This window comes from Corapipo altera, unplaced genomic scaffold (genome assembly GCF_003945725.1).
Source record: "Corapipo altera isolate COAL_440 unplaced genomic scaffold, ASM394572v1 57, whole genome shotgun sequence".
In the NCBI taxonomy this organism is placed as follows: Eukaryota; Metazoa; Chordata; class Aves; order Passeriformes; family Pipridae; genus Corapipo; species Corapipo altera.
In genome coordinates this window covers 565494-590097 of record NW_020884905.1, presented here as the reverse complement: position 1 = coordinate 590097, position 24604 = coordinate 565494, and the positions used below count along the sequence as shown (strand labels likewise).

At 36.0% G+C, this 24604-nt stretch overlaps 1 protein-coding gene across 6 annotated transcripts in view; it reads right to left on the bottom strand.

The window, feature by feature from the left end:
• The window catches only part of COL11A1 (collagen type XI alpha 1 chain), a 133970-nt gene that overhangs the window by 15099 nt on the left and 94267 nt on the right, over positions 1-24604 (bottom strand). For all 6 annotated transcript variants that reach the window (XR_003529028.1, XM_027651641.1, XM_027651640.1 and 3 more), the window contains 13 exons: positions 23330-23437; positions 22687-22794; positions 21593-21646; positions 17404-17457; positions 16562-16669; positions 15003-15056; positions 14048-14101; positions 13896-13949; positions 7078-7131; positions 6479-6586; positions 6237-6290; positions 5870-5923; positions 4769-4822 (listed from right to left, as the gene is read on the bottom strand). Coding sequence is in view for 5 of the 6 variants with exons in the window: in XM_027651641.1 (XP_027507442.1) it covers positions 4769-4822; positions 5870-5923; positions 6237-6290; positions 6479-6586; positions 7078-7131; positions 13896-13949; positions 14048-14101; positions 15003-15056; positions 16562-16669; positions 17404-17457; positions 21593-21646; positions 22687-22794; positions 23330-23437 (918 nt within the window). In the remaining variant the exon portion in view is untranslated. The remainder of the gene's footprint in view (positions 1-4768; positions 4823-5869; positions 5924-6236; positions 6291-6478; positions 6587-7077; positions 7132-13895; positions 13950-14047; positions 14102-15002; positions 15057-16561; positions 16670-17403; positions 17458-21592; positions 21647-22686; positions 22795-23329; positions 23438-24604) is intronic.

Genomic DNA, 24604 nt, shown 5'->3' with positions numbered 1-24604 from the left:
ATGTAGAAATTAAAAAAAAAGTTTTAAGGACCAACAAGAAGAAAAATTCAATCACTTCCATTTATTTACTGCTTTTTACTTCGTAACAACATACAGAAAACCAATGTAGGCCCCCTAAAAGTAAAGCACCAGAACATTCTTAATGTCACAGATAAAACCTGTACTTCCAGTCAAGCATCTACCTGTATCCTTTGTGAGCTCAGGGATTGAGACTAGCATTTGACCTGATAGAAAGTTTTTATACTAGAGCTGAATCTAGCCCAACTTTTTATACCCTGGTATATCACTGTCCAGTACTACTGTCACATACCTCGAGCAACTCCACCAGTTTTAATTCCTGGAAATTTATATTCATTTTACAACTAGGTACATAGAAGTATATTAAGATCATTCATTTGCTTCTGAAATTAAGCTTTCTCCAGGGTGGAACTGAACATCTGCAGCACTGTGTGAACCTTTTGGCCAACAGAGATAGTCCAGGCTTTACATCAAAGGTAGTACAACATGAACTGGATTACCCACAGTGGACTTTGACCATTTGTTGTGGGTATCAACAGGTTTTTCTCCTTGGGTATTTTCAAGAGCTGTGCATGGTAAATGACTTAGTTTCATCTCTTCAAAAACATAGAAGCTAAAAAGCCCTGGGCAGTGTGGTCCAAATGTTGACTCTTTAAAACAGGAAGAATAATTTAAATCACTGCTGTTCCAATAATAAATAATAAATAATAAATAATAGATAATAAATAATAAATAATAGTGTCTGACGTATATGCCCCTTTGTGTATGTTGTAATTCCTTTGGTGGATTGCAGTTTGCAGTGATAACTAAAAAAATCAAGAGATACCCTAAATTAACTCAGAAACATTTTAGAAAAATGACTTTGTTTTCTTACATGATATAATTTACATGCCCATTGTCTTCACTGCTTGGAAATTCCTTGCACAGAAATTCCTGTATGGATTATAATCCACCCTGCCTAAGAACCTGGAAAGGGTTGAGTGTGGTAGTTTGTGTTTGAGAAATATGGTCTCTGCATAATCTGGAAATGCAGCTGCAGCATGAATTAATTATCAGGGCTAAAACCACTGTGATATCTAAATTACAAATAGAAAAAATGATGAGTGCTAAACAAAGGGGGGTGTTCTTTGTCAAACAGTGCCAACACTGCTCTGAGTGTGAAGCTGCTGAAGGAACTGCTCTTCTAACAGGCTGGGATTGCTGGCCTGGCACGGATGGGGCTTCCACAGAGAGAGAGAGACACTGGTAATTATTATTTATCTTACCTTCCTACACTGGAGTTGTTGGAGTGTCTGGTAAATTTTAACTGACAGAAAAGATTTCAATAACAGTAATTTTACATTAATACATGACTGCCCGCCCTCATCACCCCAGCTACCATCGTGATTTTCAGGATCATTGCACTGTAATTTTGGACATATTGCCTGATACATTTTATGCAGAACCAAGAAGACAAAAACAGTCATGCAGAAACAAACTTGTTCGCAATTTTTGTTATGTGAACCTATTAAACATTTTTGTCTGCTCTTCCATATTTCATTAAAATAATTTAAATTGTTGTTTATAGCTGTCTGTCATCTGACTTAAACCATGATTCCCAGCATAGAAAACCATTACATTTCCTCAGCCTGTTGAGATAAGAACCTGGCATATTGTTAGGTGTTCTGTGCATTTGCAATCAAGAGAGAAAATTAGCTTAATTTTTGAGTGTTGAGTGCACCCTGCTGAGGCAGCATGATGCTTTAGCCAAAATGGAAAAAATTCTCCTTCACAGAAACACTTTATTTTTTCTTAAGTTATTCAACATTGTATATAAAGGCAATGAACCAAATAAACTTTTCTTCTCGAAATTTAGAGACTGGCTTTGCTGCATTATTGACATCTCTTCTTTTAATGAAAGCAGACAGTATGCCCTCCAGTTAAGAACAAAAATATATCTTAGTCTTTCACTTTAAATTCTAATATTTTTAGATTGATATGTGGAGCTTTATGTTATGTGACCTAAACATTTAATTGTCTCTAATAAAGAAAGCAGCCGAACAGCAGATGACACAACTCAAGAGCCCAGCACACTGAAAGGCTGAGAGGAACATAAGCCTTTGTTGATTTTTATTGATTGCATATGTTAAGGATGAATGTTGTCTGATGGGGTCTTTTCCTCATGCTGTTTTTAACATTTGTCAGCTAGAAATCAATGAATTCAAACTAGAGATGTTATCCAGTACTGTATGGCAAAACAAGAAGTCCCAAAAGTAAGAACAAGGAATTAAGTTTCAGAAAATAATAGTAGCAACATAACTGTAGAGTGGTATAAACCCTTCTGAGCATGCATTTATCTGGTCTGGTACATGCACAGGTCACTTACAAAGTCAGAATCTGTAAAATATTAAATATTATTTAATGAAAGGTTTTTAAAAAATCATTTGCAAAGATTTTATCAATGACTATGTCACAAAGTTTGCCCTTTGTAGATTATGTTTTTGACCTATAAATATATTCCTATTTAAATCATCGGAATATAGGACTTTGTAGGATGCACTTGTCTCTCCCTTATAAAAGTATTAGGAGTTTTTCTGAAAAGCAGAGGTGGAAACAGTTTTGGAAGGGCAAGTGTTACATCTGAAAAGTAATATGTTAATTAAGGTACCAATTTTGGGGATGCTCTAATGATCTATCCACTTTCGTTTCATCTGCAGATTTAACCTTTTAATTTGGTTTAGAACTAAGTGGTCAATAGCATGCCGGTCCATTTTAATTCTTCAAAGAAGGAATCTGGAACAGGCCTATTGTTCTGATGTGAACTTCCTAGGTAGCATTTCTTAAAAGTAACTCACCATACTGCTTGTCCATGAGAGCCTCACTCAGTCTGCAAGGTTCTCATTGTCAAAGCTTTTAGGGTACCACGGTAAAACAGTTTTGGTATTTGCTTAACACAGCAACTGCTAGTAATCCTATTACTGCTATCCGTCAATAATTAGGCAAAATAGTTTATTCTTGGCCTTCACTTGATAGTTGAATGTCACTGTAAGTATGTATCTGTAGCTGAAGTCTCTTATATACAATGGAGAAACTATTTATGTCCATGTCTTTCACTAGAATTTGATTCCCAGGGAAAGCTAGGGAGACCTCTTTGTAACTGGCAGTACCAAACAGAGATTGCTCAAAACTAGTAATAACCATAATTTCAGAAGACCAGGCAGTAAAACTGAGTTCAGGTCAGTTCCAAAATAGAATGGAAGAGGGTAATAAAGCTGAATAACAAAATAAATAAGGAGACTCTACAGTTGAGGATTTCAAGAGACTTTAAATAAAAAGTATGAATTCTGAGTTCTGTCAGCTTGTTTCAGAGACAGAAAAACAAAATGGTGTGGAATGTTGCTTTCTAGTAGTATAGCCAGAGCTGCACCTCCACAGACAGCAATATTACTACTGAAATGGTTTGTCCTTCTTAGTCCAGATGAAAGGACAAGTGTAAGACTTTTTGTTGACATTGATTCTACCATGAAATTGATGAAAACTAATGAAAAGCATTTTTCCTGTTCATTTTTCCAGCAAAGTATGAAGCTTTCAGTCTTTTCACTGTTCCGTTCTAGTGTAATATCAATATAATACAGATTCTCTATAAGCTTGCAACATTCTGGTACTCAAGTAATGTAAAATCTGATTCTACAAAATGTTTTCTTCAGAATTCAGGAATGGGATTACTTGGCAATATTTAGCCATACATTTTCCTTGATTTGGAAATGTGTCAAACCACAGGTAACATGGAATTTGTGTTTCTAAAGTGTTTTTTTATCTAGGTACAATCAGATAAAAAATAGCCCATCTGTTAGGAATGAGGTACTGCCTTTCTATATAATAAAGGAGGAAGTTCTAATTCGATGTCAAACAAACATACTAAGTGCTAATATTCAATCGAGCCATATTTCAGTTCTAGTGATAAGGTTGCTAATGCTGCCATAATCGTCTACAGTATTATAAATATTCTGCAAGTTGGTGGAGCAAATAGATTATTGTGTAAAATAGATAAAACTAATTAGGCATGTCAGTTCACTCAAGCCCAGTAAATGGAGCCATTTAACATATTTTGTTAAATAACTCTCAGCTTACATTTAATGATGCCACTTCTCCTGGTTTTTAAAGTAAAAACTGCTCTAATTGCTCTCTGAAGCAGACCTAAAGGTTGATGCATCTACTACAGTTCTGTAAGTGTAACATTATTTACTGGTTTTGATTAGCTATATTTGTAAAGCCTGCGAAGCTTCAAAGACTTTAGAAATAATGGAATAGCTTCATAAGTTATAGAAATGTCTGCTTGCTAATTTTGTGTGCAAAGAGGATGACACAGTTTTGCCAAAAAGCTGCATTGAAATTATTTTTATTTCAGGGGCTAAAGACACCATTCTTCCTGCTCTCTGATAGCAATCATGTGCCTAAAGATGAAGACTTTTATTACTGCCATAATCACTCACTTCTGTTATTAGACTAATTCAGCAGCCCCTGAATTCACTTGGGTGAAAATAGGTAAGAAATACATTCTACCCTGTGTATTTTGGTTCTCATGTGCCATGTGAGCTGTGTTAAAGAGTTTTCTCTGCTGTTTCTATTTTTTCATTTCTCCCATTACGTTACTTAAAAGAAACATCAAACATTATATATAAGTGTCACAATATAGAGAACAAGTAGGTGAAATCCTCTAGAATATGTCTCAGAACAAGACATGAACAAGAGTACATGAGATATTACTTACTCTTTTTCCTGGTGGACCAGGTGGGCCAGCTTCACCTGAAGGACCTGGTGGACCCTGCCATAGAAAATTATAAGCTCAGTGGTAATAAAGGATGAAGTTCTTATCTTTATTAAACGCAGCAGACATCTGCCGTATGTCAGCCCCTTTTAGTGGGCAGAAAATAAGTACCATAAACACACAGAGACAGAGAAGTATTAAACAAACCCTTACTTAGGGTGGTCTTTTGACACTTTTAACATCTTTTGTTACTGCACAAAATGCAATCATTATTTTTTTCTCTTCCTGTTTGCAACAAAATGTTGCAGACCAGAAAGTGGCTGCACAGAACTAATATGTGGTCTGAGCCAAGTGCCAAGCTCCACTAACAAGTTTCTTGCTTTCTGAGGTGCTGAAAGTGTTACTTTTGCTAAAATTTTTCATGAGTTAGCCATGGGCGCCTTTCTCTTGAAAAATGTTACTGTAAAGTAAGACATACAGATACTACCTGAAGTTTGCAGGTAACCCCCAGCTCATAACCCCCAGTCATCCAACCATATATTCAATGCACTAGAATTTTTTTATTTTCAAACTGTACTGCATGGAATAATTGCCTGATAATCAGAACTTTCGGAGGCAGAGAGAGACTTTCCAAAATGGAAACCCTATCTCTTTGCAATAGAAAAGAAAATTAATGATATTTTATATGGGAATCTACAGAAATAGAAGAGCTTTGAGGCTTAATATGGGTATTGCTAGATACTGCTTAAGATCTTTGCTTAATTTCATCAGGTCAGCTAATGAAGATTATTTGGCTGCAGCACTCCTTTCTTATGCTCAGAGTTGCTCTATTTTTAGTGTTCTTCCATAGCTCCAGCACAAATTCTTAACACATCATTTATTCCTACTTCAAAAAGAAATTGAGCTCTTGCTCAGCTGTGTTACTATAACATGGGCAGTTCTATCTCTACAAGGAAATAGTTATTTTTCAGTATAACAGAAGAAGCATCCACTTTGAAAATGTTTTCAAGAGTGTGAATCTATAGAAACCACTGATTTGGCAAAAGATACTTTCTTAGTATCGGAGAGAATATGCAGGTGACATAAATGACGGAAACAACTCACAGGTTGACCAGGATCACCATCTTCACCCTTCTCTCCACCAACACCATCCTGACCCTACAGGATTCATAGGAAAATAAGCAAAATTAAAAATTCAGCTAATTTAAGTCACTTAGTTTCATATATGAATATAAGAGCACTATTTATGAATATAAGAGCACTGTTTCTCTACAGAGCATTTTCCTGAGGACACTAGTTTTCAAAACTTTTTGAAGATTTCTAAACATGTTTAAGCCTTAAGAAACATGTGAACAGAAAAGCACTGGATTGTACAGTCCAAAAGTCATCTCCAGACAAGAAAGAGTCAAGATCAACTAGAATTTAATACAAACCAAGACTAGGACTAAAACTGTTTTTAAGGTATACTTACAGCTGGACCAGGTTCCCCAGGGGGACCAGGGTCTCCAGGAAAACCAACCGGGCCCTAGATAAATCAAGAAAAAACCCAAGGGAAGTGTCATCCATTAACAAGCAGGTAACACTCATCAAAATATCTTATGAAACATATAATGATTTTAGTGGAATTGTAGAAAATTATCTACAGTCCTGTATGTAGCACAACTTCAGTAAAACTTCACAGTGTGTTGTGTTAAAATTATTAAGCTCACTTACTGGGTTACCCTTAGGCCCGTCATCACCTGGAGGTCCTTTAGCACCTGGTGGTCCAGCTGCTCCGGGTGGACCAGCTTCACCTTTTTCTCCTCTTTCACCTTTTGGACCCTGTAGAAAACATGAACACAAAAAATGTCACTGGGAAATTGAATGGCTAAAAAAAAAAAAGGATCACAATGGCAAAACTGTTTTTCAGAGCAGGGCAATGTTACTCCTCCATAAACACTGGCATGTGAATAGGAAAATAGAACCTCAGCCTCAGACTGGAAAACCTGTAAATCTCAGGTCATGTACCAACTTCTGCACCCAGTTTGGATCAATGAACTGTCTTCAGAGAGAAAAACATGCAAACTTAAGTTAATACTTTTGGAAGAAAAAATAAGTACTCTTTTAGGAGGATTTCAGCTTCATCCCCTAGCTGTGTCTACTATTATATGGAAATAAACTGCATTTATAGGTGTAAGTTCTTCACTGAAAATTCAAAGAAATCACACACAAATACACAAGTAATCTGATTAAACGCTTTCTAAAGTAAGCTCTACCAGATACCTTAGTTCACCATAATAAAGGCTAATGATAATACAAATAAAAGTACTCACAGATGTTCCGGATTCTCCAGGAGGTCCAGGATTACCAGCTTCTCCAGGTTCACCCTGTGTGTGAGGATAAATTTATAAGTCATTAGGGAAAATATTTATATGAATTTATTTCTGTTATTGCCTATTCTTCTCGTGCTTATTCACGTAAACAGCTTACAAGAACTGGTTTTTATTGGGTCTGCCTAAAGGGGTTGAGTAATGTATATGGCTTTGCAGAACTAGAGTCTAAAATTAGAGATAATATATCAAATTAATATTTTTGTGAGCCAGGGAGACTAACCTGCCCTTTGGGCTTTAGAAGATCTTTCCCTTTATTATCGCATACACTGCAAATTTCCTGTTTGTTGTCTTTCTTTCTAGTCACAGAAAAGCCACATAAGTGTATTGACTGTGTATTTTTGTTCTTTAGAATAATTTTGTTTTCTAGAAGATAAATTTTGCCTGGAAGCAAGTTTCTACAAATAACAGAATACTAACTGGAAATGAATGTCAATGGAGTGCAGTGATTATTGCTATAGGTACTGTTAGAATAAAAAAATTGTATAAAGAAAACCATAAGGATAAAACAATACCATAGCAGTTAGTAAAACTTTATCCACAGGCTACAGAGGTGTACGCTATGTATTTACCAGTGATGGAAATTATTCAGTAAAGCAGATGGCTTTGAGGATGACACCATAGGAAGAAAATTTGTTCAAGTCAAAGATTATGCCCTATAAGTGAACATTTAAGATAATTCAATCTGTTTCTGAGCTAATATACAGTATTAGCTCAAAGACTGCCTTTTCAATTGTTCATTTTAAAGTTTAGTTATGACTGATTATTTTCTAGTTCAGTGGTCTGATAAATAAACTTTTTTTAGAAAACTATTCCTACAGTAGAATATTTAGTTATTAGCATCACAGATACACAAATCTGTGAAAGGATAACAGAATATGCTTTGTGATTGTCATGGAGTACTGAGGTAAGAACTGTATACTCTTATTCCAAAGGATTTCTCAATCTAACTTCTAATGGGGAGATTTTCCCCCCCATATATATTCTTTTTTCAAGCCAAATGACCTTTGCCAATAATTAAGCCTATGGACAAGAGTAGTTTACTGCTTAAAATGTATTTTACCCAATCTGCTCTACTGACCTCACAGATTTGGAATAAATTTGTGTATCCCTCATAGCCCATGTGACCTACACACCCCTCTTCATTCTATGACAATTCAATTAATACATCATGCATGGCTGTCATTTCTGTGTGGGCAGTATAAAGCTACAAATCATAAAATACAAATTTTAAACAAATGGTGTAGATACTGAACTTTTTTTCAGAGAAGCTAATAGCAGCACAATGACCTCACCGGGACCGGAATTTGGCCCAATGTAAATATTACATTAGATTAGTGGAAAAAGATTTGAGCACCCAACTGAATTCCAGACTAGGTTAATTAACAGACAACCAAAATTTTAGGAGCAATATTAAAATGCGCTTTAGAAAGGGTACTTTTAAAGGTTGAATGTGCCTTTAGAAATTGTGGTATGTTTTATTAGATGAACTTGAATTTGTAGTAATGTTAAAAATTAATGATCCCTTTTAGTAGTTAATATTCATTTGCTTCTATGATACAGCATTCATTATTAAAAAAAAATAACCCTAGTGGATACTTCAGGGCAATAAGCACAAATTATGTTTTCTAGGAAAATCCATAATCTTAATTTCCCTATCCTCTGCATGGGGTCTACTGAATCTGCAGCATCATTAGTGTTGGAGTTTGTCCATGCCTCCTATCAATTGTATGAGATTTATGCAGCAATGCAGAATGAAGCCTGGAGTAAACCAAAATATCAATGTTATTCAAGTTAATAGACATACTAGATATAGCAGAGTCCACTATATAGATCCCTTTAACAGGTGTTCCCACTGCAGAACTCACTAAAGGAGTAACATAAGAGCACTAGTTGTGCCAAGCCTTTCCTGACAAGCACTTGTGCCAGAGTAATCCCCTTGTAAGCTGCTCAGAGAGTGAGCTCTATTTCTGCCTTTCTGCCAAATCATACTGTAATTTATGATGATCCACATTTGATTTGTAATACAATTCTTACCCTTCCCATTGACAAACACATCTTCATTTTATGATTATCATGCAACAATAGGCTTTTTTCTGACATATTGACCTATCCTTGGGGGCACCAGGGGATCTTGGGGTGCCTGCTGTAGCACACATGTGGAAATGGGCATGTGCAGGCAGCTCTGTGAATTTTGTGCATAGTAACTCCCCAACAAGCAGCAGTGTGGAAGGCAGTGAAATTGGAAAGGCTAGAAAATGTCAAGATGTTCCCCTTAAAGGGCATCTGTGAAAGATGAGACCAGTTAAAGTTTCATCTCACATTAATATTCCTACATCATTGCTCTACAAAAAAATGCGACTCTTCCTTATATGCAGTCCTTGTTTTATCTGACAGTGATTTTTATATTTCAAGTATTAGGTACTATGAAATTTTGTATTTGGTTTAGACAGCTGTTAAGGGAGTAAAACAGTATTTTGAGAGAGAAGATTGTAGCTGGTATATATTTACAGAGAGCATACTTACAGCTACTAAAACCAGTGCAATCTATAGCTATTGTTGACCCTTGTCTTTCTTTTTATTTTTGGTAACAATGATATTAATTCAGAATCTGATACACATTCTCCACGGAAAACATTTCTTTTGGGAAATACATTTTATTATCTAATAATAGATGTATTTCAGCTCTGGAAATATTTTTTTTCTTTTGTTACCAGGCCAGATCTTTTAAAAGTTAGCATTGTCTTTCTCAGGCAAAGCCTTCCTTTGACAGAATTTCAACAAGCAAAGACAGACATCCTGAACTACAAAGCATCATGTCATTTCACAGACATGTTTAATTCTGAAAACCTCCTTGGATTAAGCAAGCAGAATGGTTTCTATCAAGCTAGGTAAAGTAGTTTAAAAGTTCTTAGTTTTCCTTATGACCAATTCTAGAGAACTGTCCATACAAAGCACAGAGATAGTGGGATGGAAGGCTGCCACCTTTTGGTTAAATTCTGGGGCATGGCGATCTATTTTCTGAGAGGCAATTTTGCAACTGACTGGGTTGTGAAAAGGATTCAGTTACAGTTTTGCTCCTTTTTGCCATTCTCACATAACAGGAAAAAAAAGAAAAACTGTGATTCTAGAAGACAATCCCTTTTCCCATAGGTATGTATATGTGACTGTGTTACATATAAAATGGCTACGTGGAGAAATAAGTTTAATTGAGAGAGAAATTCTAAAGCTGTGCTGCATTTTTTGGGAGGGCTCATATTTACAAGCATTTGTAAGTTGGAGAGATGGAGAAGGATGAGAAAAAATCACAGCCAGCAAGTCATGTAAAGTTATTAAAAGCAATTTGTTATTAAAAGTAATTTGTTATTAAAGGTAATTTGTTAGGACAGATATTCAGGTAGCATAAACTGTCATAGATCCATCTTGATTAAGCACCTTAGCAATGTCTGCACATATGTGTGTGGAAAAATTATATGCACACATAAAGAGGTCTGTGAAAACTTTTCAGAGATGTTTTTAAACTTAGAGCCAGAATACTCAATTGATTTTGTCTTCTCACTTCCATCTGTAGCATAAAGCAATGATTAAGCATGTAAACTACTGATTTCACTTGTTTACTGTATTGGACTCCTTATTAGTGTATTACTTCAAAAAGTATTTTAGAATAATATAAAAGGAAGGAATAGTGATAATAGTGATTTTCTAACATAAGACTTTTTCATACAGGCAACCAGATCTGAACTCTGAGAGGCTCCAGAAAGAATGCTTAGGTTCTGCAGACATTCAGTTTGTATTGCTCTCTAACTCTGACAGTTTACAACGTGCTGTGGAAGAGAGAAAGGGTGGAAGAATGGCACAGTACTCAGTGCAGTTATCACAAATTAATCTAAATTAGAAAGGCAAATTTATTTATTAGGTTTTGTGGAAGAGAAGTGTGAGGTTAACGTTACTTGTTCTGTTTCCCCTCTGTTGTACATTCTTATGTTACGTGAAACGTCTACAGCACAGTTTTGAGAAGTCATGAGCAACTCCCTGGGAATTTAGAATATCTACATGTTAGGCCTTTGACATCAAATTAGAGATAAACATGTTTTGGTACATTTTGATTTTATGATTTTTCTTAATTAAAAGCACAACAAAGAGAATATTCTTTGTGTGGAAGATGGTCCTAGTTGAGTGTAAGTCTCAAGACCTCTGGAGTGCTCCGTGGAGGTTCCAGACATTAATAATGCAAGGCTACATGCACATTTGTAGTGCTGAGGTCTTTGAACATTTAGGCCCTTGTGTGTAGAGAAGAAGAAACAAGAAGTTAGTTAAAAATGCATGGCACTAAGTGTGACAAAAATTGTTTATCATTTGCCAGAAGATAAGGGGGCTTTGAAACCCTGGTATTAATGACAAAATATCTTCTGGTCTAACCATTCAAATATGAATATGAGGAAACCTAATTCACTCTGCAACACTGACAGAGATGACGCCATTGAATTATCTGTAGTATGATATGTCTTTCCTGATAGGGGTGCAGAGGCCAAAGCATGCTGACATAATAAGAAAAACATTGGGGAAAATATGTGTGGGAAGAAAAGGAAAAAAGAAAATGCATGTTTTGTTTAAAAGCGTGAACTGTCCTCCTACTGCGGGAACTCCTCCTGACAAAACAACTCTTGATCATTTCTAAGCTTGCAAAACCTATTAAATGGAACTGAAATGAAGATGGAAGATATCCTAACAAGGGAAAAAAAATATGGCATGTACTAAAACTTGAGAAGGGGGGAGGAAAGTAATTAGAATAAATAAAAACTTCCACAATAACACACTTGGAAGCTTCTCTGTGTGACTGCAGAGTATATGGGAAAGAAGCAAGAGGAAATAAAAAATGACAGCCAAGTGATAAACAGTCTGAATTTCATGTTCTTGAATTAAATTTCGTAGGCTGATCATCACACATAGGGATTCTAAATCACATATATGAGTCACTGGGAGAAACAAAGGAGTAAGGAGTTCAATATAAGTCAATGTTTTTACAAAATGACTGAAAGATAATTTGATCATGAAACAGTAAAAATTAAAGAGGTGACTGAAACCAACAGCAAAATTCCTATTGAGTTCAATGGGCCACGATATTATATAAGGTGGATTTTTTTAAAGCAGTGAATATTATTGGATGCTACCCTGGATGTTCTCATAATTAACGTTTTTCTCAGTACCCTAGTGGAAACAGGGAAATTTTTTCTTCCCGTAGTGCCCATTACTTTCTGTATTCCACTGACATACAGAGTCTTTTTTTTCAGTAACTTTTTTTTCTACCAACTCTTACACTGTGTCACGTTTTTGGTACTCTTCTCAGAGAGAAACAAAATCCTGCATCTTTTCATGAGGCCAAGATCTTTTTTAAAATAGGCTGAATGAACAATGTCACAAACTTTGGACATTAGAGGGAATATCCTTGTTAAAAATGCAGTCAAGCAGGAGGGCATCAGGTTTTGTATGTCTTCTGTATGTGCAATTTTGGGGAAAAGAGATTGAAGACACAAGGATGACGTTTCCCCCAAGAGGTGAGTTGATGCTCAGAGCACTTCCTAAAAAAGAAGGGCTTCAGTGAAGCTCTGTCAGTTTGACACATGACATCTGCATGGGCTCAGTACCCTGTGGTCTCAAAAGACAAAGGAGGGAGACAATATGATACCTTGTGGTAAATAATTAAATACTCAAGAGAAATTTACATAGTTTCTCAAGAAGCTATTTATAAAGTGGCACAGAATACATTTCTGTTTTGTTTCTTCCACCCTATGTTCCACTGAGAATCTTTCCAATTCCAAAGTTCAAGAAAAAAATTCATATTAAATCTGTAACATTGCAGCAAAAGGCTTTTAGGCTTACATGAGTGATGTGGCCAAGGTCATGTAACTTAATAAACATAAACAACCATTTCAAGAGACTCTCTTTTGAAATTTTTGCTTGTTCAGCACTACACAATAGTTTACCCTGTTGCTTCAAAGAAATCACAGGAAAAAAAAAGCCTTTATATCTATGCATAGCTCATCTTTCCTTTAAGTAAAAGGAATATATATCTAGCATGTTCTTTGGGTAAGATATGAAATTTAAACAAAACAAAACAAACCAACCCACTCCATATACTTGTAGAAAATTTTCTGAAGAGAGAACTGAAAATAGCAATGAAAATAATTTTGATGAACGAATGTCATACAGCATCAGTCTTAAGTCAGGTTTTCAACTAACACAAACAATCCTCAAACCTTTGACTTATTGGAACTGTATCTGTCTGTATGAGGAGCAGACATATGGATGCTGAAGGTCTGCTTCACTTCACAGATATATTTACCACTAATACATTAGATAGTAGTGTATATTTTTATTGTTCCAGACAGAGGGCTATGTCATATTTGATGATACACCAGTATAAAATGGAAAGCATTTGAGGCCAATAATGTTACTGAAAGCACCATACGTAGTTAAGGAAATAACCTCGCTTTATTACTTTGCCTGAAAACTACATTTTGTGCTCCAAAGTTCTTTCCTCTGATTGTTAAATAATTTTGTGATGTAAAACTTGAAATGAAAAGACCAATTGTGGTAAGTCAACAATTAGGAGTATAGCTAGATCACTATTAATAATTATCAGGTTAATGAAGGAAATTTGGGAATTGTAATATATCTATATATCTCCACAGAAGAATAAAAATGTACATTCATATTCCTATTCTAATGTTTTCTCTTTCTAGGAGGTTATCAACACTCACCTTTTCACCAACACCACCAACAGAGCCGATTGAGCCTGGGGGACCTTGAGGACCCTACAATGATTAAAGATATTTGTTATACCAAATATAGTTATCCCAAATAGAGTGCTTATTACTGAATTACAAAGATAAAAAAACAGGTAAATTCTTACATCAGCTCCATTAGGACCCTGGGGACCTCTTGGACCTGGAGGACCAGGTGGACCCTGTATCAAAGAGACAATTTGATATCACAGTATCATAGAACAGTCATAAAGAATAAGTTCAGTAGGGATTTTTTACCAATGAAAAATAATATACTCAATCTGTAGAGGGCTTTTAATCTTTGCAGTGCTACAAAAACGGCAGGGCCAGGTTGCTGCCCACTGGATGAGCTCACAAGGTGACAGGGGATCCAGGCTATGTTACACAGTACCTGAGCTGGAAATGATCTGATGCTTGGTTTCCTGCATTGTACTTTCCCTGTAGGTTACCTGCATGCCCACCCCACTGTGCAAAGACCCTGGACTAGCTCATATGTGTGGTAACAGCCTTGTGGCAGTACTGCACCATCATGCCCACAGATGGGCATTAATGAAGCATCCAGAGCTGGCACGGGGTGCTGGAGGCAAATCTATACTGTTGAGAGCTTGCGTTTCTGTCAGGAACAGCCCAGAAGGCATTCTGTCAACAGTACAAACAGTTGGAAAATGCATCACCCAGAGAAAACAAACAGAGTCAAATAGTGTTTATCATCTTCTAGCCTGCAATTACCTGAAGCTAACATACAATGTCCTGAATTTCAGAAAAGCAGCTCCAGACTCTCTGGTGCAGTGGTATCTACTTTTTCTTTCCTGAAGCTGATTGCCACTCTCCTGTCTCAGGCACGCACAGCATCTGCTTTACTATCTATTTTTCAGAGTATTTTCTTAAGTTACTTAAATCTTGATATTAAAGATGAGGAGATAGATGTGGGAAAGCAAAGTAAATCCCAGAGGCACTTTGTTACACAAAATGTTTCATACTCAGTCACTAAATTCAGGAGTAACAAATTGTGAGCTAGAGAGAAGAGATAATAATATATGGAGGATATTTATGTCCTCTAGAGTGATGGGGAAAAAGTCTTACCATTGGGCCCACATCACCATTTTCACCTTTTTCACCTGGTGGGCCAGGCAGACCCTAAAACACATGGAGGAGAATACTATTAGTAGGGTACCTGGAATGATGAATTATGAATCAATATGAAACAATATAAATGAGGTCTACATGTGAAAATTGTGACCTTGGGAGGGGGCAGGGTGGTGGAACAAGAAAAGAAGACCAATTTGCATTAAAGAAAAGAAGGTTTTTTTATATTACATTATAGGTATATGTAGTCCTAGGTTGCTTAAACTTGGTGAAGCAGAAAATTTTTGGGGAAAAAAAAATGCACACAGAAATGCTAGGGTGGATGACTTTAAAAACACTGTCATCATTATCCAGAGCCCAGGTGCAGGTTTGGATAATTTAACTTATGCTATGATACATATATATGTAAAGAAAACATGATCAGTGCAGCACAATGAAGTGGTATGCAAAGATGTCTAAACTACCTGAGTACTGGAAGTTGCATAACTGCTTTAATAAGGTGTCCAGTGGAGGTGATAAATCCTGCTGAGAGGCATTGCATTGGGTTACACAAACATACCCTTAGAAGAAAAGTGTCCAAGTTCATCTACTAACAAACATCAAGAGAAGGAAACTGCAGCTGATACTAATATCGATATCTAGCTAGAAGAACTATCACCACTGAGCTGGGCATTCCCAAATGTAGTGTCAGGTACAGGTTATCAGGTACAGATATAGGTACAGGTTAAGGTTTGGCTTAGTGAAAGAGATGAGTCAGTTCACATGTGGTGGATAGAAAGGAGATGTACTGTTTGAATATATTCAAACACTATTGCCACAGTTTTTAAAAGAGAGTATATAGGATTCATGTTAAAGCTTAATGCATGCTTTAGAAATAGCTAGTGTTCTCTGCTCTAATGTTAATTAAATGGATATGAATCTAAGGTCCTAAATGTCTTGTTCTTTGTCTCATTATATTTAGGCAAATTAAATTTTTGAAAAAGCACATTTTTCAACTGTAATTCTCTGGATGCAGCAGTGAGAAGCCTACATTTTACTGTATGCTTGCTTTGTGGTTTTTGACTCATAAAATATCAATTTTAAGAGGGAGAAACATGAAACTGTAGGAACCTGCCTGAGATGGCTGCAGTATATAAGCATTATGGAGTTCTGCTTATCTTTCAGGACACATGTAGTGTCTGTAATGGTATCACTGAGAAACATACTATGTTGCCAAAACCTATTGTGAAAATACTGTATGTGACTAGGACATGTTGAATACCCTTCAGGCTGCATCTTTTCTTTAAAGTGTGTATCTCCAGTATAAAGAAGTGCACTTGTTAAAACAGAAACTGTTTGACTCTGTCAATGAATGAATTACTGAATGAAATTCTAAAGCCTGTGTTAGCCAGTAGTTCAGTTTCAGAGCATCCTACAAATCTCCTGCAGCATTAAATCTGCATAAACTCTATGAATATGGGATCTTTCAGTTTTTAATAGAGGACCATAGCCATTCAGCTTCTGACACAGAAATTGGGGTTTGTATAGGTGGAGGGTAAAATAATAAAGGAATTTACCTGTAAGCCAATAGGGCCTGGAGGGCCGGGGAAGCCTCGAGGACCTTCATCACCTTTTTGCCCAAACATCCCTTGCTGACCTCTTGGGCCTGGTTCTCCATCACCTCCCTAAACATCGTGGAAACAATAAAAAGCAAAAATATCACAGGTTTGATAATAACAACAGAAAAAGCTCCACGGAAATGACTGGAAAACACCTACAGTAGGGCTCAGACTCATGCCAAATGTCTTTACAAATGCATGTACACCATCCTGATTGGATGAAATCTGTTATACAAATAGAATACCAGCACATGCCCTGGTTTAATGTAGGTCAATTAATACTGCATGTCTTATGAAAATTTTCCCTGAATCCTCTTCTCTTTCACATCTGCATAAACATTCTAGCTGTTGAATACCTACATATTAGTAAATATGAGTAGCATATAGTTCTATCAATCTTCAGGGTAAAAGAATTCAAAGCCTTCTAAATAAAAATAAGAATCAATCCACCTGATATCAGGTGGATTTTAAAAAGAGATACTCTCTTTTAACTGCATCTAGTACTGAGCTGTCATACATACCACTAAACAAGTTCACTGAAAGGATGGGCCCCATTCACTATTTACAGTATTTAATTTTTAATGATTCTGTCAAATTACTGCCCTGCCGTAAATCTGCAGTACACCACCACCAACCATGCAGGTTTGTTTACAAATAAGAACTGCACGTAAGTGGACAATGACAGAACTGTTAGTGGCCATTTGAAATACCTTCCTGAGCAGGGAGCATGTAATTCAAAGAACTTTTAAGTATCAGATAAGTTACGCAAGGTTGAGGTTTGCTCTGAATAAACTACTTACAGCTATACCCGGGGCACCAACAGGACCCTGGAGACCCGGGGGACCCGGAGGACCCTGCAACAGACAAACATCAAAAGGACAAGTTAGTGATTCTGACATCTGGAATGAGATTAAAAGCAAATACAGAGATGAGAGAAAACCCTGCTTACATGATCATGGTCTATTAAGCATTTCCACATTTCTTCATAGAGAATGTAGATTATTCACAAGTCTTTTGCATTCAGTACAAATAATCATTATTTGTTTATTTCTCAAAAACTCAGATTGGCATATCTAGAGGAGACAATACTGTCATTTGTTGGAAGCGCGTTTTTAACATTTCAGAATGGATTCCCATGCAAACATGAATTAAAATGAAAACTATTTCTTTCACAATTAAAAATATCAACACTTTCAATGAGATTTATGGGGGAAAACCTTCAACCTTTAAATCATCATCTAAAAATCTATCTTTAATTGGAACACTTATTATTTGGATTAGTTTTTATGAAACTGCAAATAATTTTTACAATAGCACAAAATTTATTTTGACTTCGAGGAGATACAAAAAACTGTAAGTTCTTGCTGAGCACTGGGAGTCACATTCTCTTTGATATTAAGTCTTTTTTCAACAGAAAAAGTCTTTTCAAAAGAAAAGTCTCTGAGAGGAACTTCTTAATTTTTTTCAGTGTCCTTGCAGGATAATAACTTTCTAAGTTATATTGCACATAATTTAGAAGCCGGTCATATAGATGTGATGTAACAAAGCTATCTAACAGAGTACAGGAATGCCAAATACTAGTTTATGATGGGGTTAAAATTATGTGGGAGTTTGAATCTTGTTTTTGCAACACTAGAGGAACTAGACTGATAAAGAGTAAAGCCAAGAAAGCATAAAAACACCTGGCATTGACTAATTCTAGTCTATATCAGATGGAAAGTTTTCTACGGCTTCTAGGCTGCAAATTTTATTTTAAAGTAGAATAATGCTTGGATTTAAAGGCCTCGGTAGGGCTAAAATTAGATTACTGTGCCCTTTATAGGGAGATTACGAAAAGGGACTTCTGAAATCTATTTCTTTCATTGGGTTCTGTGTATCCTTTAGAGTATCTTACCGTCAAGCTATATATTTCTCTTATAATTTTCTTTTTGTCACATACCTGATGGCAATACATGAAGCAAAGCTCTATGGTGATATATCTAAATGAAAGGAATGCTCCACTTGAGTGGGGAAGGATACCATGAGAAAGGGAATTGGCATGCATGGACTTTTTAAAAAATCCCATTGAAATGGACTGTTTTACACTCTGAGGGATGCTTCAACATGCTCCTTCATTTTATAGGCCCTGGATTGAAACCTACACATTTTTAAACTCATTTAAAAACCCCTTTTGATATAAAGCACTGTTGGAAGGTACTTTGCAATTGATTAATGAGAAGTTATTTAGACACATGAGCAGATTTTCTTCCCATGGCTATGGAGGGGAAATGGAGCTCTGGAGAAAGACTCAGAATGATGAGAGAATCTTCAGTTAATAAAGGCAGCTATGGTAGCTGTGGAGGTTTTGAAGTTCAGGAGAGGACACATCAACAACAAAATTGTGCTGTGCCTAGCTAGGATATGGATAATAGTATTTTTTGTTACGCACAGTATATTTAAAGCCCCAAACATAAATCCTTGTTAGTTTCAATGGGGAATGGAAGATGTTTCCAGCTTTTCTTAAAGAGGAATGAGGAATCAGTTCTTTGATCAGGATTCTTGCTGTGATCAGGCTCTAAATGCCCACCAAGGCTTTTGTGGGTGGTTAGGTATTGTGAATATCTATTCTTCATGTCCTGTGATTTCAGAACTGGGTACTTCTTCTTTAGAACCTTTCAGAGGTGACCAAAAAGGCTTCTCCTCCCTGCCCCTATATACCTCTGTCAGCATGTTGAAAGGAAAGCAGATTTAAACTAAACACATTCTCAAACTATCAGAGCTGAATGACTGCAGTTGAGGGCAAACAGATTCAATACACGTGTCTTCAGCTGGAGTAACATTCACCTCACTAAGCAGGCCTGAACACTGAATCCTGTATTTCAAGGAAAATGGATAATATTCTCAAATGCCTTAAACCCTGAAACTTATAGTACAGAATACATTCTCAAATGATAATGCTGCAAACACTTTATTTGTAAAGCAGGTCTGCTGGAACATGCCCAAATACATTAGTACTCACTAAGGGAACTGTGGTCACAGTCTAACGCTCAGCTATGCTAAAATGATGGGAAATAGAAAAGTGGAGCATGTGTTTTTTTCTGAATTTCTCTGATGCAGAAGCTTCTCTAATGAAGAGGCATGTCAAAGGGAAAAACAGGATATGCATATGATCACAGGCAAAGCCTGAAGTGGAACTGGATGGGGGTTGGAACTAGTTGATCTTTAAGTTCCTTTCCAAACCAAGCCTGACCTGCCTCATGTTCTTCCTCTTCCCTTTCCTTTAAAAGCCAGATTCTTCTGTGTACACAGGTCCTGTTCTGTTCTGGACCTCTTTAGGTGGACAAACAGGAGCTGCATATATCTCTACGTATCCCACAAACGGTTTACAACAGCAAACAGATTAAAATTTATTTTCGGGTACCTGGGAACAACTTTATAGTTTTAAAACTGACTTTTAAAAATGTTTTAATTTCATGACTTAATTTTACAAAGTTAACCAAAGCACTCAGGGAAGTTATGCAGGAGTAATTTTAGTCTGAAGCAAAATTTGTTTACAACTTGATTACACGTATGTTTCTTGGAAAGCAGGTGCTTATAATAGAAGTGCTCTTTTATCTATTTGTATAATACTACATTTCTGATGTTAACAGGGAATTACAAATAATTTATTATAACACTTGTGATTTAATCTATAAAAATAAGATTGTGAAAAGAATGTGTTTTCTACACTGCAAACTGCAGAAGTCTTTCTCACATAAATTATTGAGAAGGACAAGCTTATCTTTAAAAACAAGGACAACAAAACACCAAAAAACAAGCAAACAAAACCCCAACCCAACTCAAACCAAAACAAAAAAAGCCACAAACAAAAACCCTTGTCATTTTTTCCCACATTTTATTGTGCCAATTTCTTCCTTGAAATTATCATAAAGTTATTATTTGCTTATATGATTTGCTATAAAACATCACCTGATAATATCTAAGCCATAAATTTGGTGTAATTTTTAAAAGCAATCCTCTCTTAAGAAGGCTCTGTAAATGCTTAATTGCAAAAAGCACACAGTGTTTTCAAGATAAATATGCTATGTTGAGTTCTGAGCTTTGCTGTGAATATTATTGAAATATAATAATAAAAGGAACCTTTCTGCCCTTACATCTCATTTTTTTCTTAAGGAAAATTATTCAAATAAAGTGCCAGTTTAACTTGTAATTGAACACAAGTGAAAACCTACCTTTTTTAATTTTTGGGAAGGTGATCACAATCAAACAGAAACAAACAAATGCTAGTTTTATTCTCTCTAGCTTCAAATTTAACAGCAAAAAATCCTTAATTTCATATTTCTGGCCTCAATCAAAAAGTACTTGAACTTCACAATTAAGTTTTGAAGACAAAAAAAGTCAAATTAAAACAGTAGAAGCCCGATTAGTCCTAGGTTCACTAATAGGCCTAATGATTATATACGAAAGCTTGTATAAGCCATTTCATCTTTGGTCTTCACTGTTCTGAAATGTTGCCATTATTTAATTGTGCTCTCCAAGATTTAGATATTCTTTCAAAATTTCAAAATTTTAAAACAATATTAGTAGATTCCTCTACTGAGTCTTCATAGTTTTCCTCATTATAGCTCAGAAGCTGAAGCTGGATATGTTCACACAATCCAGTCAGGGAAATTAACTTCATCACAGTAAGGGAGTGCATGTGAATTCTTAGTCTCTCCCAGTTCAAATGCAGAATTATTTCAATGATACAGGAAGGGTGCTTAGGAGTGTAGTGTACCTTTCTATTTTTTAATGATTCTGTGAGCTCTAGGAATATGAACAATACTAAATATATGCATGGCTCTATAAGTACAAACCTCTAGTGTTGCAGTAAATCAACATCATTTTGAAGAACCATTTTAGAAGTGTGTCTTTTTTCTGCTCGTTTATGTAGCGAGGCTACCTGCAGACTTCATGCATGAATACTTTTTACTCATAAAGATGTAATGGACAAAGGATTTTGCTACTCACGTTTTCTCCTTTGTCGCCTTTACTACCTTTCTGACCTGGTTCACCAATTTCACCCTGTAATTGAAAGTTAAAAGTTAAAATTGTTTTAAATGGTTTCCTTCACACTTAGCTGAAGTCAATATCATGGTATTTTTAAATGTTCCTTTTGATATGATTATTTTATGTTTTATGCTGCTGCTTCGAGTGAATGCCTAAAGGGAGCAATTCTGCAATGATCAATAGTATGTCATATTAATCCAGATATTGATTGCTGTACTGCAAAGGGCAACAAGACCTGGCTTTGAAGTATAGTGCAACTGAGCTCTAAATAAAGGAAATTGTGTTCCTCTTGTCACCTTTAATATGAACTTATAATGAAAGTACCCTGATTTACAGACTCATCTAACTGTATGTGACCGAACAACTGCTTCTCAATGTAGGGTACAGCATTTTAAAACTTCAGAATTATTCTAATCACCAAGAAACTGTGTTAGAAAATAATGGGGTTTTTATACAATAATAAAAGACAAGCTAAACGACAGAAAATACTCTCTGTGGGATAAATAACACTCATGCATCACAAAAATTAGTGTAAAAATGTTTACCTTTACGCTATGCTAACTAACAGGGCAGTGTTGGACCAAGCAAACATGCAAGATGATCCTGAAAGGTGCTGTGTCCTAAATTCTGCCAGAAGTCAACAGAATATCTCTCCTGTGAACATAATTATTTTGACACTCTCGACCTATCAACAGTGGTTCTGAATCCCTATATATTACTGAGAACATTTTACCTTACTCATTCAGCAAACCAAGTTTTCTAAAACGGGCAAAAATCAATTTTGGCATACTTTCATCCTTGCTTCTTTGCCAGGATAAATGTTATTCTACTAGTTCTTGAACACAAATCCCAATGTCCCATGGCATCTGTCCCTCAGACATTTGATTATAGAAGAGTTTTTTTAAGTTTTTTTACAGTAAACAGAGGAAGTTTGGGGGAGGCAGGGGTAAGTGTTGTTCGTTTGCTGCCATATTTATTGTAAGAAAAGCTACAAACAGACAAATGTACTGACAGATCTTCTCACTGATGAACTAATACCAATTATAATGATTCACCTTGTCACCATCTTCTCCAGGAGAACCACTAGGACCAGCAGGACCAGGAAGTCCTACAGGACCCTGTATTCCATCACGTCCAGCTGGACCTTGAGGACCTTTTTCACCCTGGTTGCAAAGAAAACGAAGCAATCCACATAATCACAGGAGACTAATGAAAATTTCAGTACAAGGAGTCACATTACCAATACAAAATCTAAAAAACCAGAGGCCCCACCTCTCGAAAAAAAGAAAAACAACCAAACAAAACAGTAGAAAGGAAACTCTCAAGGGAAGAGAATATATCAGAGAATAATAATAATGGAAGCTGATGTCAAATACACTTGTAGTCTAATGCAGAGTGGCTAGGTACAAAGTTTTAATGAAAAACTAATTTAACAAAATTTTTTTATTATATTCACTCCATGCTGTGACAATAACAGGTTTAACTCTTCTTGGTGTTAGAGGGTAGGACAATGAATGTTTTACTGTTTCCTTTATTGTAAATCTAAAAGAAGTAGGTTGGGTATTCTGAGACTATATATTTAATAGGCAAATATTACAGTGGGACCTAACCTTCTGGGAAGAGTGGGAAGAGTGGGAAGTAACCTTCTGGAATGAAAAGTCTGTGCCATGACAGTTTTCTGGGACTGTGATTACTTACGGGAGCACCCTTCTCCCCTGCGGGGCCTGGAGGACCCTGAGGTCCAGGACGACCTGGAAGACCAATTGGGCCAGCAGTGCCCGCTGCTCCACGCTCCCCTGGAGAACCCTGGAAAGAAAAACAAAGTATAAGGGAATTCTGATATAACCCAGATAATTGTTGGTTGTTTTCATGACTGAGGCAAACAGAGAAAATGCCTGTTTCTCGGTGAGATTGCAGCTGGTAGAAAGGTACACGCAGCATGAGTGCAAGTAAAGGAAAAGACTGAAAGAACTAACCTGAAGTTCATACTCAATACAGTTCGTACAAAACTAATTTATTAATTTTTTTCATAAAATCATTTCCTGTGTTTGTTCATCATAATAATAGTGTGTTTGAAAACAGCTGTTTTCAAGAACTTTTTTCTCTCTATTTTCAAAATGGATTAACATGCTACTTTGATGAAAGAATATTCACCATATCAAAATACAGAACTAACCCTCACCACAACCCAAAGTTTTAGTCAAGTTTTGTGCTGTACATTGCTATGATGATCAGTATGTTTCTGCATTTCAAGTCACCTGTGTAAAAATCTATTCAAGCATAATGACTAATCTAGTGTGTCATACAGAGGAGGCTTTTATGCACAGGTATCTTTACATAAGCACAAAAAAGTTAAAAATCTAATACTGTAACTTAAAAGTGAAAAGACAGGCACTATATGCTGAAAACCACTAAAATTGAATCTTTGTTTTCTGTCTCAAATTATTTACAATTTTTGCATCAACAGAGTGCTGTTAAAGGTGCTCCCCAACTTTTCAGCTTTACACCTTCAAAATAGTTTGTAATATTTTAAAGTTATGATTCATAATTTACTTTTCCACAGATATCCTAGAATTGGGATACATCGTGGAACAGGTACGTAGTAGGTGGTGTAGCCTGAGGCTCTTAATAGCCTTTATTTTCACATCTAAGCAAGGTCAAGTTTGCTGGCCCTTGGACATTGGAATTTTAAGATGCTTTCACCTATGAGAGCCCTGTTTTTTGCTTTTACTCATGACATACTTTTCTGAAGTGACCTCATTAGCATAACTAGTACTAATTCCATAATAAGTGCTTTTCCCTCCAGATAACTGTGGCAGTAAGAATATTGAATGATTTCTCAAAATATTTTCGTGAATTATCTCAGTAAGATCTAAACTTGTGTGAGTGTTCAAATAAAGTATTTGTATGGGAATCATAGATGACTTTATCCTTCCAGGTGTTGGGGTTTTTTAAGCCTGGGTGAATGCCTAA